The sequence below is a fragment of the Balaenoptera ricei genome, chromosome 3 (genome assembly GCF_028023285.1).
Source record: "Balaenoptera ricei isolate mBalRic1 chromosome 3, mBalRic1.hap2, whole genome shotgun sequence".
NCBI lineage: Eukaryota > Metazoa > Chordata > Mammalia > Artiodactyla > Balaenopteridae > Balaenoptera > Balaenoptera ricei.
The window spans coordinates 173,550,668-173,575,852 of NC_082641.1; the positions used below are offsets into that span (position 1 = coordinate 173,550,668).

A 25,185-nucleotide genomic window follows, 5' to 3' on the forward strand; every position below is an offset into this window, starting at 1 on the left:
GGGCTTTAGAGGGGCCACCGGGGAACCCTTCAAGGGGTGGGGCGCCCTTCGGGGTATGCCTGGGGTCTTGGGGAGGCAGGAGTCGCCGCCACAGGTCAATTCCTTCCAGCCTAGGGGGCCAGACAGGCCAAAACCGACCTGGGCCAGAGAAGTTGTCGAGGTCCCTCTGTCCTTATCGGGAACTGGGAAGATCTACCTGGATCTGTTGGGGGATAATTCGGTTAAATTATCTGCGTAAGATTTTTCTGAGATAAGAAAAGGCAAAGTTGGCCCTCACGGAGGCCGGGCAGCTGGGGGTCCGAGGCCTGACCACTGTGGACCCGGCTTCTGGTGACCAGGCCCACCCTAACCCTACCCCAGTCACGGAAAAGTGAGGACTGCCCAGACCAGGACCGCCAAGAGAGGCCGGAGCTCGCAGGTGTCCAACCCGACGGCGGCCACCACCACCCCTCACACCTGCAAGCGCTCTGCCTCTTTCCCGCACACTTCGAGGCCCCGTCGCGCGCACGCGCGATGCCAACACCGCCCCTCCCACTTGCGCACGCTCCGCCTCTTTCCCGCGCAGCCAGCGGCACCGCCCATCGCTCCGCAGCGCGACTGCACGCTCGCGCACTGCCTGCCGGGAATTGTAGTTTCAGTGCGGCGGGCCCTGCAAGTCCGGTGGCTGCGCTCGGGTTCCGCGGAGCCCAAGGGCCGAGGCGGAAGTGGGTCGGCCACCCGGGCGGCCGAGGGCGCGAGGTCGGCGGTCGCGGGGCGCCAACGAGGGGCGTGGGACTCAGGAAGGGCGCGTGCGCGGCAATAGGCCCCGGGGGAGGCCAGGCCAGGGGTCCGGTGGTCCGAGTATCCAGCCTGGAAGATGCACAAGAGGAAGGGACCCCCGGGACCCCCGGGCCGAGGAGCCGCCACCGCCCGCCAGGTGAGTCTGTACCCCACGGCCCAGCCCAGGGGACCCTTCCCACCCTTGTCACACATTCAAGGGAGGGCCCCACCCCCAGGGGAGCCAGATCTCCACCCCAGGTGAGCCGCGGTCCCCGCCCCCCTGGTTAGGTTCGACCCCCAAAGTGCGGCCTATTGGCCCCGGCTCCCCAGCTCCTGGCGCCCCTCCCAGGGCTCAGGGCCACCTGTTGCCGCAGCAGCTCCAGTCCGGGAGGGGAAGGCCTCGGACCTGGGGTAAGAAAGACAGTTATGGGTCTCCTGGCCTGAACGCTCGTGGAACCCTCGCATCAGCCTGGCCAGGTAAGACTCTTTTATCCCCATTGTACACATGAGGACACTGAGACCCAGAGAGGTGAAGGCACCTGCCCGAGGTCATAGGGATTAAATGCTTGGCCAGAGCTAAGCACAAATCCAGAGCTGCTGCCATGAGCCCATAGAACTGTGGTTGGGCCCCTTCTCCCTCCCTCATTGCCTTTGCCCCAGGCACTGGGAGAGTTTGATTTTTCTCAGCTTTGATGGAAGGAGCTCAGGTCATAACTTAGTGCCCAGGTATAACAGTCTGAGTGACCTGAAGTTCCCTCCTGGCTTCTACACGTTGGACACTTGCCTTCACCACTCTAAGCCTCAGTTTCCTCATCTGTAAAATGGAGTCCCTAAGAGTCCTTATGTCACAGGATAGTTGCGAAAATTCATTGAGATAGTTTATGGGAAGTGCTAGAACATAGCACTCAATAAGTGTCGTCATCATCATTATTACTATTAGGTGGAGACATATATGATTGCCAATATTTGGCCATTTTTGATCCAAAGAAAGGGGGGTAATTTTGTGTACTTCAACCTGATATTATCACATTATGGTTGGTCATTAACCAGGATAGGATAGGAAGACAGGTGTGTTACACAGCAAAGCCCCCAATTCCAACTTCTACGTTGTCTGGGCTTCTATTTGCTCTTGACGCCTCCAGCCTTCCTTCATGGCTCGCTCTGCCAAAGATGCTGGAAAGGAAAAACCAAGGTGTGCAGAGTGGCTTTGCTGTGGGGCAAGGTGTGGGGCCTTCTTTCCCCACTGACGTTGGCTAGCAGCACATCATGGGTGTGGGCTCAGAGCTGGCAGTTGAGTCTCTCCAGCTGCCCTTTGCCCCATGTTGATCTGTGCCAGAGGGCCTGCCCACCTTGGGACATGTGTTGTGTTCTGGGCCTGTTCCGGCCTCCTGGCACTCCCCAGGGAAATGGCTTTCCCCAGCTCCGGGTTCCCTTCCTTCCAAGGGGACTCCAGGTCCATCATGGCTGCCTCTAGCTAGCTGGGGTGCATCCCAAGGTCTGACTGAACCCCTATTGTTCCCACAGCTGGGCCTGCTAGTTGACCTCTCCCCAGATGGCCTGATGATCCCTGAGGACGGAGTTAACGATCAGGAACTGGAGGCTGAGTTCTTGGCTTTGGTGGGGGGCCGGCCCCAAGCCCTGGAGAAGCTTAAAGGCAAAGGTGAGACTCTCAACACACCTCTGAACATTTTCTGAGCTCCCGCTGTGGGCGGGGCTTGGAGCTGGGCGCTGGGGCGATGGTGAAATGGAGACAGAGAAGGTGCCTGCCCTTCTGACATCCACAGTCTGGGTAAGAGTTAAGCAATCAACTCTGGACCGAGAATGAGGATTCGAATCCCACCTTTGCAACTTACTGGCTGTGTGACTTGATGAATTCCAGCACCTGTGTGGGCCTCCGTTTCCCTGTTTGTAAAATGGGAATAATGACCACACTTACATCACAGGAGTTAATCTTCTGGTGTTCATCAGGCATTTCACACAGGACGTGGCACGTCCTCCAACCCACTGTTCTGTGATCGGGGCTGGGATGGGGAAGGCACAGAGCAATGGGGGAGACCTGTGAGCTGGACTGGATTCCCGGAGGAGGCACCTGCAGTGGGGAGGGCCAGGTGAAGAGTGGGGGACTGCTTCTGGGGGGGTGGGTCACAGCACACGCAGAGGCCCTGGAGGAGATGGCAGGGGCCAGGGGACTCTGCAGTGGTCAGGTGGGGCTGGAGCTCGGGGCAGACGGAGCCTTTACACTTTCTAGCTAACGCAGATGATACTCGTTATTCACGGATTCTGAATTTGTGATTTCACCTACTGGCTTAAATTTATTTGTAACCCCCAAATCAGTGCTTGTAGTACTTTTGCAGTCATTCACAGACGTGCACAGAGCTGCAAAAAGCTTGAGTCACCCGATGTGCACGTTCCCAGCTGAGGCGACACTCCGCCTTCTTGTCTCAGCGCATAAATAAGTGTCCTTTCCTTGGTCTGTTTAATGCCACATTTTTCTCATTTTTGTGCTTTTTGTGGGTGATTTTGTGAATCCACATAGCCCCCAAGCGTAGTGCTGTTGGCCTCGAGTTCAATGTTAATGAATCAACAGTATATATTAAATAAGGTGTTTTTAAATAGAAACACACATAAGACAAGGTTATGTATTGACTGGTTGACAGAAATGTGCCCAGAGGCTCACGGGAACCTAATGCTGTATTTCCTCCAGGGACAATGGTTCAGTATTCGCTCATTCCATGTTTGCGGCAACTTTATAGCACATGGATACCGCGGATAACGAGAATAACATGAACAACAAAATGCTGACAGTATGCTGTTCTAAGAGCTTCATTTACCCTTAGTCCCCACAAGCTACCTATGAGGGAGAGACTATTGTTGTCCCCATCCAACAGATGTGAAGACTAAGGCCCAGAGAGGTGAAGTGACTTGCCCAAGGTCCCACAGTGAGAAAGTTGCAGATCTGGGGTTCCAACTCAGGCGGGATAAGGAAGAGATGAGAGCAGGGAGATTGGCGGGGAGGGGGATCATGCCTGGCTGGCCCGAGGGCAGTGGGGTGCCATGAAGGGCCAGGAGGGGGACATGCTGCCCCACCGCCTGCTACCCTATTTTTCGGGGCCGTGGGTGACCAGGACGGGAGGCTGGGGACTCTTGAAGGATCCCGGTCCAGCTGGGGCCTCCCCCTGCCTCTAGGTCCCCTGCCCATGGAGGCCATTGAGAAGATGGCCAGCTTGTGCATGAGAGATCCGGACAAGGAGGAGGAGGAGGGGACGGACGAGGAGGATGTGGAGGCTGATGATGACCTGCTGGTGAGCACCGAGGATGGGGCAGGGCACCTCCCTTCCGTTGCTGCCCCGTCTGGCAGGCCCTCACGACTGGCCCCCGACTGTGTGTCCCTGCAGGCGGAACTGAATGAGGTCCTTGGGGAGGAACAGAAGGCTTTGGAGTCCCACCCTCCTGAGGCCCAGGTATACGTCCGAAGACACTGGTCCCTGCAGCCCAGGGTTCAAGGCCTTCCTCTTCCCCTCTCAGCCATGGGACCTCGCGCAGGTGGCGGGACCCCACTGAGCCCCAGTTCTCTGCCCTGGGGAATGGGAGGATGATTTCTGCCCCTTCGGGGTTAGGGTAGCAACATGCCTGGTATACAGTAGGTACTCAACCGAGCAAGATGTCAGGGCGGGCCCGGGTGGGGTCACCGCCCAGACTGTGTGCTCGGCCCCTCCCGCAGCCAAAGGCCACAACCCCCAGCCCAGGGTTGGAGACCACCTTGCAGGAGAGGCTGGCCCTCTACCAGACAGCGATTGAAAGCGCCAGGCAAGCCGGAGATGGTGCCAAGATGCGGCGCTACGACCGGGGGCTTAAGGTGAGCGGGCAGATGGGAGGGTGCTGGGGCCTCACCACCCAGCTCCAGGCCCCTCCCAAACCCACATTCACATCTTCTCCCAGACACTTGAAAACCTGCTGGCCTCCGTCCAGAAGGGGAAAGCCATCGATGAAGGGGACATCCCGCCGCCTGTGGCTGTGGGGAAGGGCCCAGTGGCTACGCCCAGCCACACCCCAGCACCCAGTCAGCCGGTCCCTACGAACCCACCGGCCCCAGATTCCCGGGTCATCGTGGAGGGTCCTCCTTCAACTGCCCCAGCCTCAACGCTGGTCTCCGCTAAGCCCCAGCTGCCCTCAGGTAGGCCAAGGACAGGACTGGGCTGACGTGGGATGGGCCGGGTGTTTATTCAGTGGTAGGGCCCTCTGCGGGGTTGCAGGCCCGGCACTGATTGTTAGATATTTTTAACACCCTTCCCTCCCTGGAGCCTACCTTCCAGGGGGGACATGAGCTCACAGAGAGGTTTTGTGTGTGTGGTGGCAGTAAAGTATATTTAACAACACATTTGCTATTTAACCATGTTTCAATGTGCAATTGAGAGGCATTTGCCTTATTCACAATATTGCTCAGTCAGCACCTCTGTTTCCAAAACTTTTTCCTCACCCCAAACGGAAACTCTGTCTCCATTAAATGCTAACTCCCCATTCTTTCTCTCCCAGCCCCTAGTAACCTCCATTCTACTTTCTGTCCCTATGGGTTTGCCGCTGTAGACATTTCACATAAGTGGAATCGTCCGTCCACTCTTTGCCCTCCTGTGTCTGGCTTCCGTCACTTAGCGTAATGTTGCAGTGTGTGTGTCAGAACTCCATTCCTTTCTATGGCAGAGTAACATTCCCACACATAGGGTTTTGGGGGTTTTTTTTGTTTGATTTTAACAGAAACACAACATTATTAGTCACTGTAATTTTAATCATGACTTCTTTACTTTTTTTCACATTGACAGTGTTCAAAATCTCAAGACCTTTTAGGTTTTTTTTTACATTTTTGTATTGGAGTATAGTTGATTTACAATGTTGTGTTAGTTTCTGCTGTACAGCAAAGTGAGTCAGTTATGCATGTTAATATATCCACTCTCTTTTAGATTATTTTCCCATATAGATCATTACAGAGCATTGAGTAGAGTTCTCTGTGCTTTACAGGACGTTCTTATTGGTTATTTGTTTTATATATAATAGTGTGTATATGTCAGTCCCAGTCTCCCAGTTTATCCCTCCCCACCTCCCCCGCCTTACCCCCTGGTAACCATAAGTTTGTTTTCTACATCTGTGACTCAATTTCTGTTTCATAAATAGGTTCATTTGTACTCTTTTTTTAGATTCCACATATAACTGATATCATATGATATTTGTCCTTCTCTGTCTGACTTACTTCACTCAGTATGACAATCTCTAGGTCCGTCCGTGTCGCTGCAAATGGCAGTATTTTGTCCTTTTTTATGGCTGAGTAATATTCCATTGTATATATGTACCACATCTTCTTTTTTCTTTTTTTTAGTTAATTAATTAATTTATTTATTTACTTATTTATTTTTGGCTACGTTGGGTCTTTGTTGCTGCGAGCAGGCTTTCTCTAGTTGTGGCGAGCAGGGGCTACTCTTTGTTGCAGTGCACGTGTTTCTCATTGCCATAGCTTCTCATGTTGTGGAGCGTGGGCTCTAGGCGTGTGGGCTTCAGTAGTTGTGGCACGTGGGCTCAGTAGTTGTGGCTTGTGGGCTCTAGAGCGCAGGCTCAGTAGTTGTGCACAGGCTTAGTTGCTCCACGGCATGTGGGATCCTCCCAGACCAGGGCTCGAACCCGTGTCTCTTGCATTGGCAGGCGGATTCTTAAGCACTTCGCCACCAGGGAAGTCCCTGTACCACATCTTCTTTATCCATTCCGCTGTTGATGGACATTTAGGTTGCTTCCATGTCCTGGCTGTGGTAAATAGTGCTGCAATGAACGTTGGGGGTGCATGTATCCTTTTTTTCTTTTTAATATCTTTATTGGAGTATAATTGCTTTACAATGTTTTGTTAGTTTCTGCTGTATAATAAAGTGAATCAGCTATATGTATACATACATCCCCATATCCCCTCCCTCTTGCGTCTCCCTCCCACCCTCCCTATCCCACCCCTCTCGGTGGTCACAAAGCACCGAGCTGATCTCCCTGTGCTATGCGGCTGCTTCCCACCAGCTATCTGTTTTACATTTGGTAGTGTATATATGTCCATGCCACTCTCTCACTTCGTCCCAGCTTACCCTTCCCCCTCCCCATGTCCTCAACTCCATTCTCTACATCTGTGTCTTTATTCTTGTCCTGCCCCTAGGTTCTTCAGAACCATTTTTTTAGGTTCCGTGTTGGCATACGGTATTTGTTTTTCTCTTCCTGACTTACTTCACCCTGTAGCATGTATCCTTTCAAATTATGGTTTTCTCCAGATGTATGCCCAGGAGTGGGATTGCTGGATCATATGGCAGCTCTATTTTTAGTTTTTTAAGGAATCTCCATATTGTTCTCCATAGTGGCTGTACCAATTTACATTCCCACCAGCAGTGTAAGAGGGTTCCCTTTTCTCCACACCCTCTCCAGCATTTATTGTTTGTAGATTTTTTGATTCCCACACATAGGGTTTTGAGTGAATAATTCCCAAGCCCTCAGCTTGTCTGTCTTGCCTGTAAAACTCACCTGCTGGAGGACGCACCTCCCAAGAAGTTTCTTTCCCCCAACCTCCCTTCTCCCCCTTTAGGAAAGGAACATGGGGATCTGCCCCAGGGGCAAACGCTGCCCTGGTGAGAACCAAAGAGATACTTGAAACACTGGCCTGGGGTTCAGAAAGTGAACCCCTGGTCTCTAAATCTTTCCGCAGCCAGGCTGGTTTCTAAGCTTTTGTTTTTGGCAAAGTTCAAGGACGACTATCAGAAATCATCATCTGAGATTCTCAGCTGAAATCATCAACAATTTTTCATAATGGAGTTTTTGGTATGTAGCTGGGCAGGGTCTCTGAGAATCACGTGACATCACAATAATAAGACTGTCTCTTTCCGTCTATTTGTTGATGTGAAGCAGGTTTCTCTACATATTAAAAACAAAAAAGGAAAGTAGGAAAAGAATAAACAAGGAAACAGGAGATAAATGTTAGGAGGTGGACCCAGCCACCGCCGTGTCAGCAAGAGCTGCCTTGCCAATAAAATTTTACTCTTAGTATATAAAATTATTTGTCAAAAAAGCTCAATATATTTAGGCTTTGCTCAATTTCGTGCTGATAATAATTGTAACAGTAATTCTATCCTGGAAGAAAAATTCTTTAACACAGAGACTTGCGATGGCAGTAAACAAAGCCAATCAGATGTCAAGGTGTTGGGGAGAGGGGTAGATAAATTAGGAGTTTGGGATTAACAGATACACACTACTATATATAAAATAGAAAATAGGTAAACAACAAAGACCTACTGTATAGCACAGGGAACTGTACTCAGTATCTTGTAATAACCTATAATGGAAAAGAATCTGAAAAAGAATAAATAAATAAATATATATATATAAATAACTGAATCAGTTTGCTGTGCACCTAAAACTAACACAACGTAGTAAATTAATTATACCTCAATTTAAAAAAAATGTTAAGGTGTTTTAGACACCTCTTCAGACAAGTCCTCCAAAACTAAAGCAGTGGGTCCAGTTGTCAGTCTGAAAAAGTACAATGCATGCTGTTTTTCAGGTGTTTCTAGTATTTCTGGACACTGGGTGGTGTATCTATTGTATTTTTTTTTATATACTGACAATTGTACCTATTGCTTTCAATTTAGGGATACTTCCCCTAAAAACTGAGCATATTGTTTGAAACTGTAACTAACATACTGTTTAATAAGCCATTTAATCCTGTTTCCCAACTTTGCTGATACAGTGCATAGATGTACATTTAAATGTACAATGGGGTTGTCAAAAAAAGCCTTTCAAGTACCCACATATGTCATGTTAGGATACAGTTCTGCGGGAGATGTGGATGTAAATAAGGGAAGATCTGAAATTCCCGAGTGCTAAATGTGAACCCTGGCATATATTTAAATAGTAAATGTTGGTATATAGTCAAAAGAAGATCTGAAATTCCTGATTGCTAAATGTGAACCCTGACATATGTTTAAATAGTAAATGTTGGTTTGCATTGTTTCAACCCACTCACCTTGCAGTAATTTGTTACAGCAGCAACAGGAGACTAATAAAATAGCAAAAAATAATTTTTACCTTTTTCTATATATTTTTCCCCAGTCAGTTTTAACTTTGCTATTTTTTTATATAAGAAATTAAACATTTTTACCAAGCCAAAAAAAAAAAAAAAAAAGTAAATGTTGGTATATAGTCAAAAGAATTGAAAGCAAGGACATGGAGAGGTATTTGTACACTTGTGTTCTTAGCAGTATTATCCACAATAGCCAAAAGGTAGAAGAAACACAGTGTCTATTGACAGATACAGGCACACCTCGTTTTTTCTAGTTTTTGCTTTATTGCGATTCACAGATATTGCGGTTTTTTACAAAATGAAGGTTGGTGGCAACCGCGCTTTTAGCTAGTCTATTGGCGCCATTTTTCCAACAGCATTTACTCACTTTGTGTCTCTCTGTCACATGTTGGCAATTCTCACAGTATTTCAAACTTTTTCATTATTATTATATTTGTTATGGGGATCTGTGATCAGTGATCTTTGATGTTACTGCTACAGTTTGCTAAAGGCCCCGTTGGTAGTTAGCATTTTTTAACAATAAAATATTTTTATACTAAAGTATGTACGTTGGTTTTTTAGACATAATTCTATTGTACACTTAATAGACTACGGTATAATGTAGTAACTTTTATATGCACCGGGACACCAAAAAAAAATTGAGTGACTCACTTTATTGCGGTATTTGCTTTATTGTGGTGGTCCGGAACCAAACCCGAAATATCTCAGAGGTATGCTTGTAAATAGATAAACAAGTGTGGTCCATTCATGCAATGGAATAGTATTCACCCTTAAAAAAAAAAAAAAAAAGGAAGGAAATTCTGACACAGGCTACAACATGGATGAACCTTGAGGACATTATGCTGAGTGAAATAAGCCAGTCACAGAAGGACAAATACTGTATGATTCCACTTATAGGAGGTCCCTAAAGGAGTCAAATTCGTAGAGACAGAAAGTAGAATGGTGGGTGCCAGGGGAGAGGGGAGAGGGGATAGGGAGTTAGTGTTTATAGGGACAGAGTTTCAGTTGGGGAAGATGAAAGAGTTCTGGAGATGGACGGTGGTGAATGTTGCACAACAATGTGAACGTACTTAATGCCACTGAACTGTACACTTAAAAAGGGTTAAGATGGTAAATTTTATGTTGTGTGTATTTTACCACAATTTGAAAAAATAAAAAGGGAATATTGGTGAGTTTCAAATCACCGTAGTAGTTAGGATACGTTTGATTTAAAAGAGTGGTGTGATGGTTTTCTTTATCGAATGTCAATATTTGGAGACACTGGGAATGACAACCCTTGCTACTTTTTCAACTTAAAATGAAAAGTTTTCGATGTCAACTTAAAAATGTGTAAGGGTACATAAAATTTTCCAGAATTCTCTTGGGGGCAAAACAGCAATGGCTCCAGAGACTGACAATCGTGCGGTTGAGTCCCCACCATGCCATCTTCAGGCTGTGTGACCTTGGGGAGGCAGTATCCCCTCTCTGAGCCTTAATTCTCAAATCTATAAGGTGGGCCTAAGAGCAGTCTTTGTTGTGAGAATTAAGTAGAAATGGTTTGCGTGCTGTTCCCCCTCCCAGGTCCCTGCAGCCCTGGCCCCCTGGCCCAGTTGCAGAGCCGCCAGCGCGAGTACAAGCTGGCCGCCCTCCGCGCCAAGCAGCAGGGAGATACCGCCACTGCCGCAAGACACTTCCGCGTGGCCAAGGTATGCCCAGACTGACGGACAGGGTCGGAGGGAGAGGACAGGATGCTCCTGACATTGCGTGATGGCAAAGAACAGGGGCTCTGGAGTCAGACAGATTTGAATCCTGGTCACTCCGTAGCTGTAGTTTGCTGCACCTCTTGAAGGCTCAGTTTACCCTCTCTGTGAAATGGGCATAAGTGTCTGGAAGAGGCTTGAGCAAGTTGCTGCAAAGGAAGGCACAGAGCGAGGAGTCCTCTGTTGCGGGCAGAGCATAGAGACTCCCCTCAGGGTCCTGGCCCCCAGCTGCAGCCTCTTCCCCTGATCTTCCTTTTCCCAGAGCTTTGACGCTGTCTTGGAGGCCCTGAGCCGGGGCGAGCCTGTGGACCTGTCACGCCTGCCCCCTCCACCTGGTGAGGACCCCACCCTGCCCACCCTCCAGGACCGCTGGAGGCCTCCACGAAGTTCTTTCTAATGCTGCCGCCCCTGTTGGTCAGGCCCAGGGACCCCACCCTCAGGCCATGCCAGCCTGGTGGGGGAAAGGGCGGCCACAAGCAAGCCCCCCACTGGACTGGACCTCTCTGCCCCCAGACCAGCTGCCCCCAGACCCACCATCACTGCCACCACAGCCTCCAACTCCTGCCGTCGTGCCCTCCATGCCAGGTAGGCTTCTGGGACCCTGTGGGGTGGGCTAGCCAGAGCAAGACAGTCTCCCCGCCCCTAGACTCTTAACTGTACCCCCTGGTCTGGCCCAGAGGTTCCTGCACCCCCAAGGACTCTCCTGGAGGCGCTGGAGCAGCGGATGGAGCGGTACTGTGTGGCCGCGGCTCAGGCGAAGACCAAGGGGGACCAGCGGAAGGCTCGCATGCACGAGCGCATTGTTAAGGTGCGTGGAGACCAAGTGGGCGAGTCGGCAGCCCCTGGAAACCTTGCCCAGGAAGCCCTAACACCTGCGTTCCCTGCAGCAATACCAAGATGCCATCCGAGCCCACAAGGCTGGCCGAGCCGTGGATGTGGCCGAGCTGCCTGTGCCCCCAGGTAGGCCCCGCCCCCGGCCCCTACCCCTCCAACCTCTGAGCCTTTGCAGGTGCTATTCCTTCCGACTCTGCAGTCTCAGGGAGCCGATGGCTTGCACATTCAGAAATTCTGCAAGCTTGTTAGACAATTGGTAGCTTAAAATCAGTCACAATGGGAGAGTTTATACCACGGAAATTGGCAAACACTAAAAATCAGGAGGTTTTACTTGGAGAGCCTGTTCACCAGCCCACCACTGCCTGCTGCCTCCATTTCTTCTTTGTTTGACTCAACTCCTTCCTAGTCATCAGCTCTCAGTTTTACAGGTACCTGCTCAGCCTCCCATCAGCCCCCCAGTGGGTAGGAGGCGTCCTCTGGGATCTCAGAGCTGCCTGTGTGTCCCCCATGAGAGCAATTATGTGTCTGCACCTTGGTCCCGTGGGAGTCCCTCCAGGCCCAAGACTACCTCTTATGCCCAGCACACTACCTCACACAGTGCTTGCTTGTTGGAGTCTGGTCAAGACCCAGCCGGGGTCAGGCAAGAGGAAGGGCAGGAGGGAGGTTGGGATGGTCTGGCATCTCCACCCAACCAGCAGCATCTCCTTTCTTACGTGCAAAGTAGATTCAACGGCCTGAGGCTCCTTATCGGGGGAGGAACCTGAGTCTCCGCCATTATGGTGTGGGCCTCTCCCTCCTGATCGGGTCCCAACTGGCCGCCCAGGCTTTCCCCCGATCCAGGGCCTGGAGGCCACCGAGCCCACCCAGCAGAGCCTGGTGGGAGTCCTAGAGACTGCCATGAAGCTGGCCAACCAGGATGAAGGCCCCGAGGACGAAGAGGATGAGGAGCCTAAGAAGGTGTGAGGGGCCGGGGCCTTGGGGTGAGGCAAGGGAGTGGCAGCAAAGCCAAGCCCAAGCAGCCCTGGCCTCGAGCCAGAAAGAACCGGCCACACATCCGGCCCTGCCGCTTCCTGGCTGTGTGGCCGTGGGCAAGTCGTTTTGCTCTCCGACCCTCGACCCTCGGGCTCCTCCTCTGTAAACTGAGCACAGTAATAGTCCCTACCTCCCAGGGCTGTTGCAAAGATTCAGTGTGAACAAGATCACGTGTTGTGTTCAGTGCTGAGGAAACAGAAACTAAGACGGTCAGTGTTGTCAGTGTCGGGCCCTGACCCTGTGGGGAGTGGACTCATCACAGGTGCTGGGAAAGCTCTGACTTCCTCTCTATCCCTCAGCAGCGCAACAGCCCTGCAGCCCCCACAGCCCAGCCCAAAGCCCCACCTTCAAAGGCACCCCTGTCAGGATCTGCCCCAGCAGCCAAAGCAGCTCCCAAAGGCACATCCACCAGAGGTAGGTACACCTGCCCCACCTGGGCTGCCTATTGCCTGGCCATGGGTTGGGCAGCACCCTCAGACGCCCCTGTGCCCACAGCCCAGCAGCAGCTGGCCTTCCTGGAGGGCCGCAGGAAGCAGCTCCTACAGGCGGCGCTGCGAGCCAAGCAGAAGAATGACATGGAGGGCGCCAAGATGCACCTGCGCCAGGCCAAGGGGCTGGAGCCCATGCTGGAGGCCTCACGCAACGGGCTGCCTGTGGACATCGCCAAGGTGAACCCTCTAGGCCTGCTGGACCTTCCCAAGCACTCACCCTTCAGGCTCATGCCACGTAGCAGCCATGTGACTTGGAGTGTATTAGTCAGCGTCCAGGTTAAGCTGCTGAAACAAATAGGCCTCCCCAGGACAGTGGCTGAAACCAGACAGACATTTATGTTTCTTGCATGTAACATTCAGGGCATTCTGGTCTCTAAAAGACAAAGCCCTTCAGGGCCCAGGTTCTTTTATCTTGTTGCTCTGCCACGCCCTAGGTCTTGTCCACATGGTCAAAGTGGTTTGATGCCTTGTCTGCATCCAGGCTATGAGAAGTTACATGGAGTTGCCATCACTTCCGCTTGCCTCCCATTGTCCAGAACTGAGTCACATGGCCACACCTAGCTGCAGCGGAGACTGGGACATGTAGTCTCTTGCTGTGTGCCCAGGCAGGACTCCATTACTAGGGAAGAGGGGGTGGGGATCAGACTTGGGGGAAAATGGATAGCAGATTCTGCCATTTGGGGCAGGACCATCCACTTCTCTTTGAGCATTACTTTTCTCCTTGGGAAAGAAGAAAGAACAGGGACAGGGGATGAAGCCATAGTCAGGGAAGGCCTCTTTAAGGAGGGGTGACGTTTCGGCAGAGCCCTGGGTGGACCTGCTCCGTGCTGACCCGCAGACCCTACCTCATGAGCCTCGTCCTCCCCAGGTGCCGCCCGCCCCTGTCAACAAGGACGACTTCGCCCTGGTCCAGCGGCCCGGCCCAGGTCTGTCTCAGGAGTCTGTCCGGCGCTACGGTGAACTCACCAAGCTCATAAGGCAGCAGCACGAGGTGAAGGGGGATTCCCTGCCCAAGTCGCTACAAGGGCACGGCCCCCCCAACCCTCCCCTCACTTTCTTCTGCTCCCCCAGATGTGCCTGAACCACTCTAACCAGTTCACCCACCTGGGCAACATCGCTGAAACCAGCAAGTAAGAAGCCCCACCCCCATCCCCACCAGACATCTGCACCCCCAGCCTGCCCCTGGGACCCGGGACCTGAGCAGGGCCCTCTTGCCGGCAGATTTGAGAAGCTGGCGGACGACTGCAAGCGGAGCATGGAGACCCTGAAGCAGGCCTTTGCCCGGGGTCTCCCCACGCCCACTGCTCGCTTTGAGCAGAGAACCTTCAGCGTCATCAAGTAAGGCCCCTGAGACCCCCCCCAGCCCTTTGGAGAGGGGTTTGTGCTCCCCGGAAGCCAGCAGAGGACTTGCCTCTGGAGTAGAGTTTGGGGAGCTGGTGGGAGCACAGTGTGTGCAGGGGTCCTGAGGCAGACGTGACGCGCGAGTGAAGGACGGCAGTGGGGTGTTGACAGTGACACATTTGGAAATGGGGATGATCTAGTGACTGCAGACATGTGCCTGGGCCCAAAGGCCTGGGCAAGCCCGTGGGATGGTGATCTTGGTCCTGCTCCTGTTAAGTCTTCTTACAGGAGACTCCCAGGGAGCTGGGATTGTTTTTTCCCACTTACCGATGAGATTAGGTGCAGCCACTGGGATAACCTAAGATCCCCATCTAGGATAACCCACACCCCTTACCCCGGCTCCCCTACATCTGCATAGCCTGGCTCTCTTTCACTTCATCTCCTCCCACCGTCCCCACGTCACTCACCTCCTGCCACAAAGACCTCTTTTTGGTCAATCAGACACACCAGCCGTGTTCCCACTCAGGACCTTTGCACTAGCTGTTTCCTCTGCGCAGACTCTCTTAGGCAGGTTACCACGTAGCGGCCTCTTCTTGACGTTCAGAGTCACCTGTGATGTTACCTCCCGTGAGAGGCCCTCCCTGGTCACTCTGTCTAAAGCAGCCCCTCCTGAGCACACTCCACTCTCTCCCCTGTTTTAATTCTCTGCAGAGTTGTTGTTGTTTTGTTTGCTTATTTATATATTCATGGGTCATCTGTCCACTCAGCTAGCCCCGGCTCCATGAGCAAAGGCGTGGGGTCTGCCTCGTTTACTTCTGTATCCCCAGCAGTGAAGACACTGGCTGGCATGTAGTAGATGCTCAAGAAATACTGTCAAAGAAAGAGAAGGTCCCACAGCAGCTAGGGCCACTGGCTGGTGCAGAGTAAGTCCCAAATAAATATGTGCAGAGTGGAGAAAGGACTCAAAAGGTAGCCAGTGGTGGACCTGGCTAGAGAATTCTAGTCTGTCTGGTCCTAAAACTCAAGCCTAGGAGCTGAGACACCCCTAAGAGACTGGGGGGAGGGCAGAGAAGGCGGGCAGGCTGTGGCACTGAGGTGCCTCTGTCTCTTGCCCGCCCTCCTGGAAGGATCTTCCCTGACCTCAGCAGCAACGACATGCTCCTGTTCATCGTGAAGGGCATCAACTTGCCCACACCCCCAGGTGAGGGGGCGTCAGGCAGGGGTGGGGCCGTGGGGTCCACCCCTCTGCCCAGCTCTGACCCTCATTTGCCCACAGGGCTGTCCCCCGGTGACCTGGATGTCTTTGTTCGGTTCGACTTCCCTTATCCCAATGTGGTATGTGGGGAGCTGAGGAGGGACGGGCTCAAGCCCCATCAGGCCCGGGAGTGAGTCTGGCAGGGGTTCAAGGGCAGGCCTCAGCCCCTGAGCTTTTTCGCCTCCTGTCCGGTCACAGGAAGAAGCTCAGAAAGACAAGACCAGTGTGATCAAGAACACAGACTCCCCTGGTGAGCCTTGGCGGGAGGCAGCCCTCCTCAGAAAGCCCACGAGACCGTAGCCTGACCCCTCCCTCCTCCCTCCTTCCCTGGGCAGAGTTCAAGGAGCAGTTCAAACTCTGCATCAACCGCGGCCACCGTGGCTTCCGAAGGGCCATCCAGACCAAAGGCATCAAGTTCGAAGTGGTCCACAAGGGGTGAGCTGGGGCCGCAGGTGCTGCATGGGCTCTAGAGGAGGGGGAGCTTCCCTGGGCCAACCATCGTGTCCCCTCTCACACACACAGGGGGCTGTTCAAGACCGACCGGGTCCTGGGCACAGCCCAGCTGAAGCTGGACGCCTTGGAGACAGCATGCGAGGTCCGGGAGATCCTTGAGGTGAGAGGTGGACATTCGTCTGAACGCTCCGGTATGGCCGTGCCGCTCATGAACATCACCCAGGTGCTGCCTGCCCTGAGCCCCCAAGGGTCCCCTCTGCTGACCCAGCCCCTCCCCGGGAGCCCCAGACCTCCCTGCTACCCAGCCCTAAATACCCTCAGCACCCTGCTCCGTTAGGAGCCGCTGGTGTGTCAGCCGTTCCCATGGACTCGTATTGTGGAAGTTGCTTTGGTCTCCCTGAGCCCAGCCCTGAGCCTCCAGCCGCTGCCTGCTTCCTAACAGGCTCCCCTCACTCCCACCCAGGTCCTGGATGGTCGCAGGCCCACAGGGGGGCGGCTGGAGGTGATGGTCCGGATTCGGGAGCCACTGACGGCCCAGCAGTTGGAGACGACAACTGAGAGGTGGCTGGTCATCGACCCCGTGCCAGCAGCTGCGCCCACAGTGAGACCCCTGCCCATCGGCAGCCCCAGGGAAGGAGGGAGGCTTGGTTCAAGGGGGCCAAGGCTCACCAGACTGGTTCTGTCCTCTGAAGCAGGTTGCTGGGCCCAAAGGGAAGGCCCCTCCCGTGCCTGCTCCTGTGAGGGAACCAGGGAACAGGTAGGTGGCTGGGCCCGGCTGTGCTGGAGAGAACCCCCTTCTTCTTACCTCAGCCTGTCCTGGACAACTTCCCATCAGGCACAGATTGGAGCATGTCTCTCCCCTGCTTCAAGACCTTTCCTGGCTTCCCTCCTCCTGGAGCATCTAGTTTAAACTCCTCAGCTTGATCTTTAAGACCTTTTGTGATCTCCGTCAATATGTCCAGCCTTCTCTCTCCCCACTTCCTCCTGTTGGTTCATGGATACACTTAGTTTTCACTGACCTCTGGGCTTCTCTGTGTTACAATGTCCTGAGCACCCCTATCCCCACACTATCTCCTTGCTCCTCTGCCCAACTCTGCCTCCTTTGAGTCCCAACCTGGCTCTCACCTCCTCCAGGAAGCCCTCCCTGACACCTGGCACCACAGTTGCCTGGGTGTACAACCATTGTCCGTATTAGGTTGTGGACTCAGCAACACAGGGGTGGGCCTGGCTTGTCTCCCACTGTTCCCCAGTGCCCAGTGTGTCTGTTGAATTAATGGGGTCGTGGATGGTAGATCCCTGCAGCCCCTCACTCCTCCCCAACCCCATAGATCAGCCCGGCCCCTGCATAGTCTCAGCGTACTGGCCTTCGACCAAGAGCGTCTGGAGCGGAAGGTGGGTACCCATCCTGCAAGGCTCAGTGGGGCAGGATTGGGGGTCTGCAGGCCCGGGCAGGGCCCTCACAACTCCCTCTGCACCCACGCAGATCCTGGCCTTCAGGCAGGCACGGCGGCCAGTGCCCCCCGAGGTGGCCCAGCAGTACCAGGACATCATACAGCGCAGCCAGTGGCAGAGGGCACAGCTGGAGCAGGGGGGCCCCGGCATCCGGCGGGGTAGGATCTCAGGGATGAGTGTGTGGGGGAGGGGCGAGGCAGGGGGCCCCATCATGACCCCCTCCCTCCCTCAGAGTACATGGCCCACTTGGAGCGGCAACTGCAGTTCTACACAGAGGCCGCCCGGCGCCTGGGCAATGATGGCAGCAGGGTGAGCCGCAGGCGGGCCGGGCGGGCGGGCATCGGGGGACCGGGGGGCCAGGGCTGCCAGGGGCTGCCCACTGACCACCTGTTGGCCCCCCAGGAGGCTGCCAAGGAGGCACTGTATAGACGGAACCTGGTCGAGAGTGAGGTGAGAGGCTTGGGTATTGGGGACGGGGTGGGCAGCTGTGGCCATGTCCCCAACCCTGACCCCGGTGGCCTCTCCCCTCAGCTGCAGCGGCTCCGCAGGTGAGGGGCCGAAGGGGCGGGCGGCCCCTGGAGAGCCGGGAGCGGGCCCAAGGCCCCGGCGCTGGGAGGAGCTAACACGGCCACAGCCTCAGACCAGACAAGCAGACAATCAGTGGACAAATCGGCTCTGGACGGACACGTTCCCCCGGCTGGGCCCACCTGGCCCGACCGGAGCCTCCCTGGCAGGGGACGTTGGGGGCGGTGTCCGCCAGCCTGTGTGTGCCCCTCACCTAGGCCTGGCCGGGTGGGCCCCAGAGAGTCCGTTTGCACAGCCCAGGGGTGTGCGGCCACTTGCCTGCCTCCGAGGTGGGAGGGCGGCTAGGACCAAACCTCAAGGGCCCCTGCAAGCACTTTAGTTCCAGCCCCTCCCCAGCCTTAACCCTGACGCCCACCCACACCCCAAAGAAGCCACTGAGGCCAGCCAGCGCCCAGCTGGCTCCCCAGAGGGTTGCCCTGGCCCAGCTGGGCCCCCAGGGCTGACACACGGAATAAACAGCCAGGGCCATACCTGGCTCACTCTGTCCTGCCTTTGTTTCTTGCTCTTGCCCTCAGTGCCTGGGCTGGGTCTCCTTCACAGCTCCCCTGGGGGCTGATGGAGGGGTGCCTGCGAGAGGAGCAGGCTGGCAGGGGCTGTGCCGTGAAGGATGTGTGCTACGCGCACACTTGCTGCAAGGACGTGTGTGAAGGCCTGTGCACGTGTCATGAGCGTCTGTGGCCCACCTGAGGGCATCTGCGAGTGTCTCTTCAGCTGGTGGCCTTGGGCGTATCTGGGTTTACACGTGTGGTCAGGTCATAACGTGGTGGTGCTTGGTGACCCGTGTGTGTCTCAGGGCCTTGACAGCCAGCCCTGCCGCTCACTGGCCACAGGACCTGGGCCAAATTGCCTGACCCACTTAGCATCCCAGAGCTTCAGCTTCCTCTGCTGAATGCAGGGAAGATGAGAGCCCCTCCCACAAGCTGAAGGACACCCGGTTGGTGGTGAACACTTGAAAGGGCTAGGTTTTTTGTTGTTGCTGTTGGCCGTACTGTGTGGCATGTGGGATCTTAGTTCCCCATCCAGGGATCGAACCTGCGCCCCCTGCAGTGGAAGCGCGGAGTCTGAACCACTGGACGGCGAGGGAGGTCCCGGGCTAGGCTTTATTGTTGCCGTGTCCATCTGCACGGGCAGTGGGGGAGTGTCCAGCAGGGTCGGAGCTGCCTGCACACCCAGTGTGCGAGCTGCATGCTTCAGTCTCTCCCTGGGCTCCCTGTGTGTCGAGGTGGCACCCCTGTCCCAGCATCCTGGCCAGCCTGGGTTAGGCGGGCCCAGCTCTCCAGGCCTGGGAGAGCCAGCTCGAGGCCCCAGGTTGGGTGCTGTCTCCTTAGTCCACAGCCCAGCAGAGCCCCAGGTGTCTGGGCTGCTCTACTGGGCCCCTCCAGGCTCAGGGGCCCTCTGCCCGTGGCCGACGTGGGGCTGTGGGCGGCAGCTGGACCAGGACTGGCTCAGGGTTACCCGTTGTGTCCACCACGCGAAGGTGCGGGAGGCCCAGGAAGGCCTCGGGCGCTATGCTGGTCACGTGAAGCCTGTTGGCCCTGGACCGAGAGGTGGGCGTGAGGGCGGGTTTGAGGGGAGGTGCACCCCCAGGCCTGTTCACGTCCCCCACAGCCCTCCCTTGTCCACCTGGAGCCACCTGGCCCTGCCACCCTCGGGGCACCTGAGGAAGAGGGCGCGTAGGCGGGGCGTGCTGAGGAAGGCTTCGGGGCCCACGTGGCTGATGCAGTTGCCCTGCAGGTGCAGCTCCTCAAGGGCCTCAGGCAGGTCAGGGGGCACGAAGGACAGCTCGTTGTGACTGAGGTCCAGCACCTGGGCAGGCGGGCAGAGATGGCGCCGTGGCGGCCCCAGGCCCTGGGCCACCCATTTAGCCAAGCCCCAAACTGCTCTCCTCCCGGGCCCCCTTCCACGCCCAGCCCGGTCCTTCTGCCCGCCCCCCTCAGCTACTTCGTGGCTGCCAAATCCTGCCCTCAACAGAGGTAAACTGAGTCCCCTCTGGGGCAGGCCCTGTTCTAGCAGGCAGGGTCCCTGCCTGCTGTGGGAAACGTTGATTCAGTTAATCCCTCACAAAGATGGTACTTCCTTTACCTCCTCATGCCCTTCTAACAATTGTCTGCTTGTGATTGTTGCTGACTGCTTTCTCCCTAACTAGGATGTTTGTGCCAGGGGCCGGGAGCTGTGTCCTTCTGTGCCCAGTGGCATCTCCAGGACCTAGAATAGCGCCTGGCACCCACAGATGCCCTAAATTCCGTGGCATCAACAGCGCTCAGAAGGAGCTAGAGGCTGGGGAGGTGGAGGGGTGGTCGTGGAGGACCAGGTGGCAGGGACAGCACAGGCAGCGGCCTGGAGGCTGGATCTGTCTTATCCACCCCGGGGCTGGCCTGCAGTGGGAGCTCTCTTTCTGGCATCTCAGGGCCTTGCAGGGGCGTTGCTGGGCAGGCAGGCCGGTGAGTGGAGGGGCCGTGGGGACACCTGCGGGCGTTCATTGTGGCCAAGCAGCCCACCCCTGACCTGGAGGGCCTGCAGCTCATGCCAGGTGCCAGGCCCGATGTCACCCACACGCAGCCGGTTATGCGCCAGGCAGAGCTCCTGAAGCTGGTGCAGGCCGGCCAGCGGCTCAGGCTCGAGGGCCCGCAGCTGGTTTCGCTGCAGCCGCAGGGTGTGCAGGCTGGCGGGCAGGCCAGAGGGCAGCAGGGTCAGCTGGTTGCCGGCCAGATCGAGGCTGCGCAGGGCCCGCAGCCGGTGGAAGGCCCGGCGGTGCACGCGGGCGCTGGCCAGGCGGTTATAGGCCAGGTTGAGCTCAGCCAGGCTGGGCGTGGCGGCCAGATCGTGGGCACCCAGCGTGGTTACGCGGTTGTGGGGCAGCACCAGGGCCCGCAGGCGGCGGGGCAGCGCCTGGGGCACGCGGTCCAGCCCGTTGCCGTAGAGGTGCAGCGTGTGCAGGCCCCGCAGCGGCCGCAGTGCCCCGGCCGGCAGCCCTGCCGCCCCCAGCTGGTTGTGCTGCAGCAGCAGGTAGCGCAGCCCCCGCAGGCCGCGCAGCCGGGCAGCCTCCACCCGGCGGATGCGGTTGCGGCCCAGGTGCAGCACGGCCAGGGTGCGCGGCAGGCCGGCGGGCACCGCGGCCAGCTGGTTGTGGGACAGGTCCAGGTACTCGAGGCAGTGCAGCTTGCTGGCAGGAGAGAGAGGGTCGGCGTCGGGCTGGGCACCCAGAGTCGGGGGCCGGGTAGATCTTGGTTGGGGGGGGGGGGGCTGTTGAGGACTGGTCCTGAGAGACGTAAGCTGGAGATTGCAACTTGGGGGTGATGAGTTGAGAGATCTGGGTAGGAGGTAAACCTGGGGGTGATCAGGGCAGATTCCAGCCTGAGGGTTAGATGTAGGGGTGACCAGGACAGAGTTCTGGGTCTGAGATGTTCACGTGGCAGCTGTGCCGTTGGGTAGTAGGACCGAGGCACAGGGTGGCTGGAGACGAGGATGCCGCCAGGTGCCTGGCTGAGCCTGGCCCATCACCAAGTGAGGCCTCGAGTTAGGAGTCATACAGGGGTGGGGGATGGAGGCCCGGGGCCCCCAGAGGCTGAATCCTCAGCCCCTACTGCCGGCACGAGGCTGCACCCCCGAACCCCCTGTCCCCAGGCCCCACCTGAACGTGGTGGCATCCAGGCCTCTGTCCGTCAGCTGGTTGTACTGAAGGTAGAGCTCACGGAGGTGGGTCTGGCGACTCAGGGCTCCTCGGGGCACCTTGGAGATGAGGTTGTTCTGGGAAGGGAGGAGAGCGTGAGACTGAGGTCCAGGACAGAGGGCAGTGGGGAGCCACAGAGGGCTCTTGAGTAAGGGACGAGGAGCTCGCTTGAGCAAGGCTGCCCACGGAGAGCTTGTGAGCGACCAGTGCCAGTGGAAGGGACTCAAAGACATTTCTGACTACTGGGATAACAAGGAGGTGGAGGGGTCCCCCAGGAGAGAGGTGCAGGGAGCCCAGGGAGGTGGGGACACGGGGATGGTGAGGTGAAGGAGGGGCACCTGCAGGTGGAGCCGCTCCAGCGAGGACGGCAGGCTGGGCGGCACATAGCTGAGCCGGTTGCTGGAGAGACTGAGGGTGACAACTGCCTGGGAGCCGTGGAAGGCGTCGGGGGGCAGGCCCGCGTTGCTCAGCTGGTTGTTGTGGAGGTACACGGACCTGAGGGGAGCCAGGCTCCGGCCACCAGCCCCGCCCTGGCCTCCCCACCGCCCCGCACCCCAGCTCAGGGCCACCTTCAGTGTGAGAGTGTGTGCGTGTGTGTGTGTGTGTGTGTGTGTGTGAGCGTGCGTGCTCTCTGCTTCAGTCTTGAGTTCTCCAAACAGAGCATCCAGGGCCCTGTCTCCCCACCAGACCCCCCCAGGGTGGGGAGTGACCCCAGGCATATCTGAGACCCTTGGGGCCTGGGCCGGGCCAGGGGCTACCTGAGCGCTGGCTTCTCCCCAAAGGTGAGCGGGAAGATCTCCGTCACTTCGTTAGCAGCCAGATCCGCGACACGGAGGGAGCGGGGTAGAAACTGGGGGGCCTCAGAGAGCTGCGGGAGCAGAACTGCACTGGTCCTGGTGGCCCCCCTCCTGCACCCCACCCCTCGCTGTCCCATCTACACTTTGTGCTACATGACCCCAGCCCGGCTGCACCCGTGTGTGTGTGTGTGTGTGTGTGTGTGTGTGTGTGAGGGGGGCTCACCTTGTTGTGGGCCACGTAGATGTGCTGCAGCTGCGTGAGGGACTCGAAGGCCTCGTCAGGCAGGCCTATGAATGAGGTGGGCGGTGAGGGGACCCCTGGTGTGGGGTGGGGGCAGGGCGGAGTCTGTGCTCCCATCCAGCCAGGGACTGGCAGAGGCTCCTCCAGGCCCCGCCCCCCACGTCCTCAAAAGCCACAGCCCCTGCCCCCCATCCCCTGAGTTTCCATCCTGCTCAGCAAAGGGCAGTGCTGGGAACTGCCGCAGACCTGCCCACAGACCGAGCTGGGGAGAGAGGGAGAGGGCAGCGGGGACCGTGGTGGGGAGGGGCCGCCTCCCCGTTGTCCCCCTCACCCTCGGAGGAGATGCGGTTGTTGTGGAGATTGAGGGTCCGCAAGCCACTAAGGCGCGACAGCTCGTTGTAGGGGAGCTCCTGGAGCTGGTTGTTCTGTGGGGCAGGGAAAGGGGCGCTCACACCCTGACCCCCGTGACCCTGGGCCCTGCTTCTAAGCTTCCCATCAGCCTGAGCAGTGAGCCCTGACACCCATCACCCTCTACTTGATCCCAAATGCCTTATTACCTCGGAACAACCCTGTAACCAAAAAGAGAGTGGCCCCCAGCGCCCCATGCACCCCTACAGTTGATCTCAAATGCCCCGCCACGCTGACCCCAAGCAACCCTGTAATCACCAGACGTTGACCTCCCCGACACCCCTAAACCCTCAGCCCCTCCCACTTCCAATATCTACGCCCCCACCTCCTCTCACCGGACACACAGAGCCTTGCACCCTCATCAAGGCCAACTCGCATCAGTGCCAAGACCCTCACGCCCAATGCCTCAGCCCTGCACATGGACCCCACACCCCATCACCCTCAACCCAACCACTGCCCAGGCTCCCCGCTTCCCCTGGGAGCTACCCTGCCCCCACCCCACCCCAGGCCCCACCTGCAGGGAGAGGTGTTGAACTGCCCTGGTGATGTTGTCCGGGAACACCCGAAGGTCCAGGCCGGCACAGTCCACTGTGTCAGCCCGGGGGCAGGAGCAGCGTGGGGGGCAGGCCCGGGGCGGGGGCTGCGAGCTCTCCCCCAGGTGGGGGAACGAGGCGTCCTCCATGCCGAGGGCGGGTGGGGGGCCGGGCAGCAGCAGGAGAAGCAGCAGTAGGCTCAGCCACTGGGAGTTGAGGGACGGCTCAGGGTGTCCCCAGGCTGGGCACCGGGTCACCATGGTGACAGGAGCATCCCCTCATGGAGGGGGTTGGGCAGGCAGGCCCCACCCTCAGACCCTCCCCTGCCCCAACTTACCATAGCCAGCCCCAGGTCTGCCGTCTCGCCGGAACTGCTGACCAGGGCTCCCTAATGGAAAGCAGGCGGTCACCTCCTGGAGGTTCTGCTGTGGCCGCCACCCCCCCCCATCTCTTGGCACTGGCCACCCTCCCCCCCACCCCGAGCCTGTTCTCCCAGGGGCTCAGGGGAGCTGGCCCACCCTTTCCGCGCCCTGCGGAAGGCGGACAGGCGCCGGATGGGGTGGTGAGGACAGGCCAGCATGTCCCCTCGGTCCCACCCGCCTCCCCCCAACCCTCCGCGCCCCCGCGCCCCCCCCCCCCCCAGCTCTGCTTGCGTAACCTCGGCCAGCCTGGGCCGGGCCACAGGAGTGAGGAATGTTTGGGGGAAAGCTGAGATTTGCCCTGTCTGGTATTTGGGCCAACCGCAGGAGTAGGGGTGGGGGCAGAGGAGTGGAGGACGCTTCAGGGCACAGGAGGGTCCCCAAGGAACCGGGGCTGGCAACGATGGGTCAGGGCAAGCCTGGGCTCAGCCTGCCAATGCAGACACTGGTCTGGGGGCTCCCAGCCAGGTCTGCCATCTGGGCCCCTCCTCCCCCCTGCCAGCTGGCCTCACTGGCAGCCAGGCTCCCCCATCCCCAAATAGCCACAGCCGCCGCCCAAAAGGAAATTACACGTATTGAGGTGCCAGCCTGGTGGTTAAGGATGTGCGCTCAGTGGCAGCCTGCCTGGGCTTCAACCTGGGCTCTGCCACCTCTCCAGGCCTTGGTTTCCCGCTCTGCAAAGTGAGGGAATGGTTGCCTCGCCTCCCGGGAGTCGTGTAAGCATTAAATGAAATCATGCATAAGAAAGGGGTGAGACAGTGCCCAGCACATGCCAGGCCCTCAACAGCAGAGCGGAAGTGTGTGCTGAGGGGTGAGGAAGCCCGTCTCTGCCCCAGGTCTGATCCCCCGAGACACGCCACTTACCCACGAGACTTCAGACAAGTCATTTTCCTGCCAAACCTCAGCTTTCCCATGCATAAAATGGAGCTGACAGAAGACCCCTCCTCAAAAGGCAGTCACAAGGCAAAGGCAGGTAGTGGGCAAAAAGTTCCAAGCACAGCATCTGCCCCACAAGTGCTCAGCTTGGGTCAGAGTGGCTGATGGGCTGCTCAAAGGGCGTGAAGGAGATTGGGGTCTCTCAGAAACA

At 56.8% G+C, this 25,185-nt stretch overlaps 2 protein-coding genes across 7 annotated transcripts; one reads left to right on the plus strand and one right to left on the minus strand.

Annotated features, from left to right (window-relative positions):
- The first annotated feature begins 621 nt into the window (after positions 1–621).
- CC2D1A (coiled-coil and C2 domain containing 1A) lies at positions 622–18,514 on the plus strand. 4 transcript variants are annotated; one of them, XM_059918282.1, is made up of 29 exons: positions 622–916; positions 2,284–2,419; positions 3,946–4,061; positions 4,155–4,220; positions 4,481–4,615; positions 4,699–4,933; positions 10,409–10,533; positions 10,850–10,922; positions 11,101–11,172; positions 11,265–11,395; positions 11,475–11,547; positions 12,245–12,378; positions 12,753–12,867; positions 12,949–13,121; positions 13,813–13,935; positions 14,016–14,074; positions 14,166–14,282; positions 15,413–15,486; positions 15,562–15,620; positions 15,739–15,790; positions 15,876–15,975; positions 16,063–16,153; positions 16,457–16,594; positions 16,686–16,750; positions 17,322–17,385; positions 17,477–17,603; positions 17,678–17,754; positions 17,848–17,895; positions 17,977–18,514. In XM_059918282.1, exons 1-29 carry the CDS (start codon positions 857–859, stop codon positions 17,995–17,997), a joined length of 2,859 nt encoding a protein of 952 aa, XP_059774265.1. In that variant the 5' UTR covers positions 622–856; the 3' UTR covers positions 17,998–18,514. The 4 variants fall into 4 exon arrangements, with proteins under 4 accessions (XP_059774265.1, XP_059774268.1, XP_059774267.1 ...); XM_059918285.1 differs by having other exon boundaries at positions 16,689–16,750; XM_059918284.1 differs by having other exon boundaries at positions 12,756–12,867.
- Positions 18,515–19,121: 607 nt separating this feature from the next.
- PODNL1 (podocan like 1) lies at positions 19,122–24,272 on the minus strand. Of its 3 annotated transcripts, none has more exons than XM_059919806.1 (11): positions 24,198–24,272; positions 24,017–24,067; positions 23,661–23,885; positions 23,070–23,163; positions 22,721–22,785; positions 22,459–22,568; positions 22,039–22,195; positions 21,662–21,777; positions 20,584–21,193; positions 19,688–19,836; positions 19,122–19,565 (listed from the first exon to the last, which is right to left on the minus strand). In XM_059919806.1, exons 2-11 carry the CDS (start codon positions 24,017–24,019, stop codon positions 19,415–19,417), a joined length of 1,680 nt encoding a protein of 559 aa, XP_059775789.1. In that variant the 5' UTR covers positions 24,020–24,067; positions 24,198–24,272; the 3' UTR covers positions 19,122–19,414. The 3 variants fall into 3 exon arrangements, with proteins under 3 accessions (XP_059775789.1, XP_059775788.1, XP_059775787.1); XM_059919805.1 differs by having other exon boundaries at positions 20,536–21,193; XM_059919804.1 differs by lacking the exons at positions 24,017–24,067; positions 24,198–24,272 and having other exon boundaries at positions 20,536–21,193; positions 23,661–23,939.
- Positions 24,273–25,185: the final 913 nt, after the last annotated feature.

Bases quoted from the DNA above. Each gene is read 5' to 3' on its own strand.
- CC2D1A (XM_059918282.1), top strand. From the start codon at position 857: ATGCACAAGAGGAAGGGACCCCCGGGACCCCCGGGCCGAGGAGCCGCC. The intron at 12,379-12,752 runs GTGTGAGGGGCC...TCTATCCCTCAG, and splicing joins AGGATGAGGAGCCTAAGAAG to CAGCGCAACAGCCCTGCAGC. The intron at 15,621-15,738 runs GTATGTGGGGAG...GTCCGGTCACAG, and splicing joins ACTTCCCTTATCCCAATGTG to GAAGAAGCTCAGAAAGACAA.
- PODNL1 (XM_059919804.1), bottom strand. From the start codon at position 23,939: ATGGTGACCCGGTGCCCAGCCTGGGGACACCCTGAGCCGTCCCTCAAC. The intron at 22,569-22,720 runs GTGAGCCCCCCT...CTGCTCCCGCAG, and splicing joins TCTACGTGGCCCACAACAAG to CTCTCTGAGGCCCCCCAGTT. The intron at 21,194-21,661 runs GTGGGGCCTGGG...CTCTCCTGCCAG, and splicing joins CTGGATGCCACCACGTTCAG to CAAGCTGCACTGCCTCGAGT.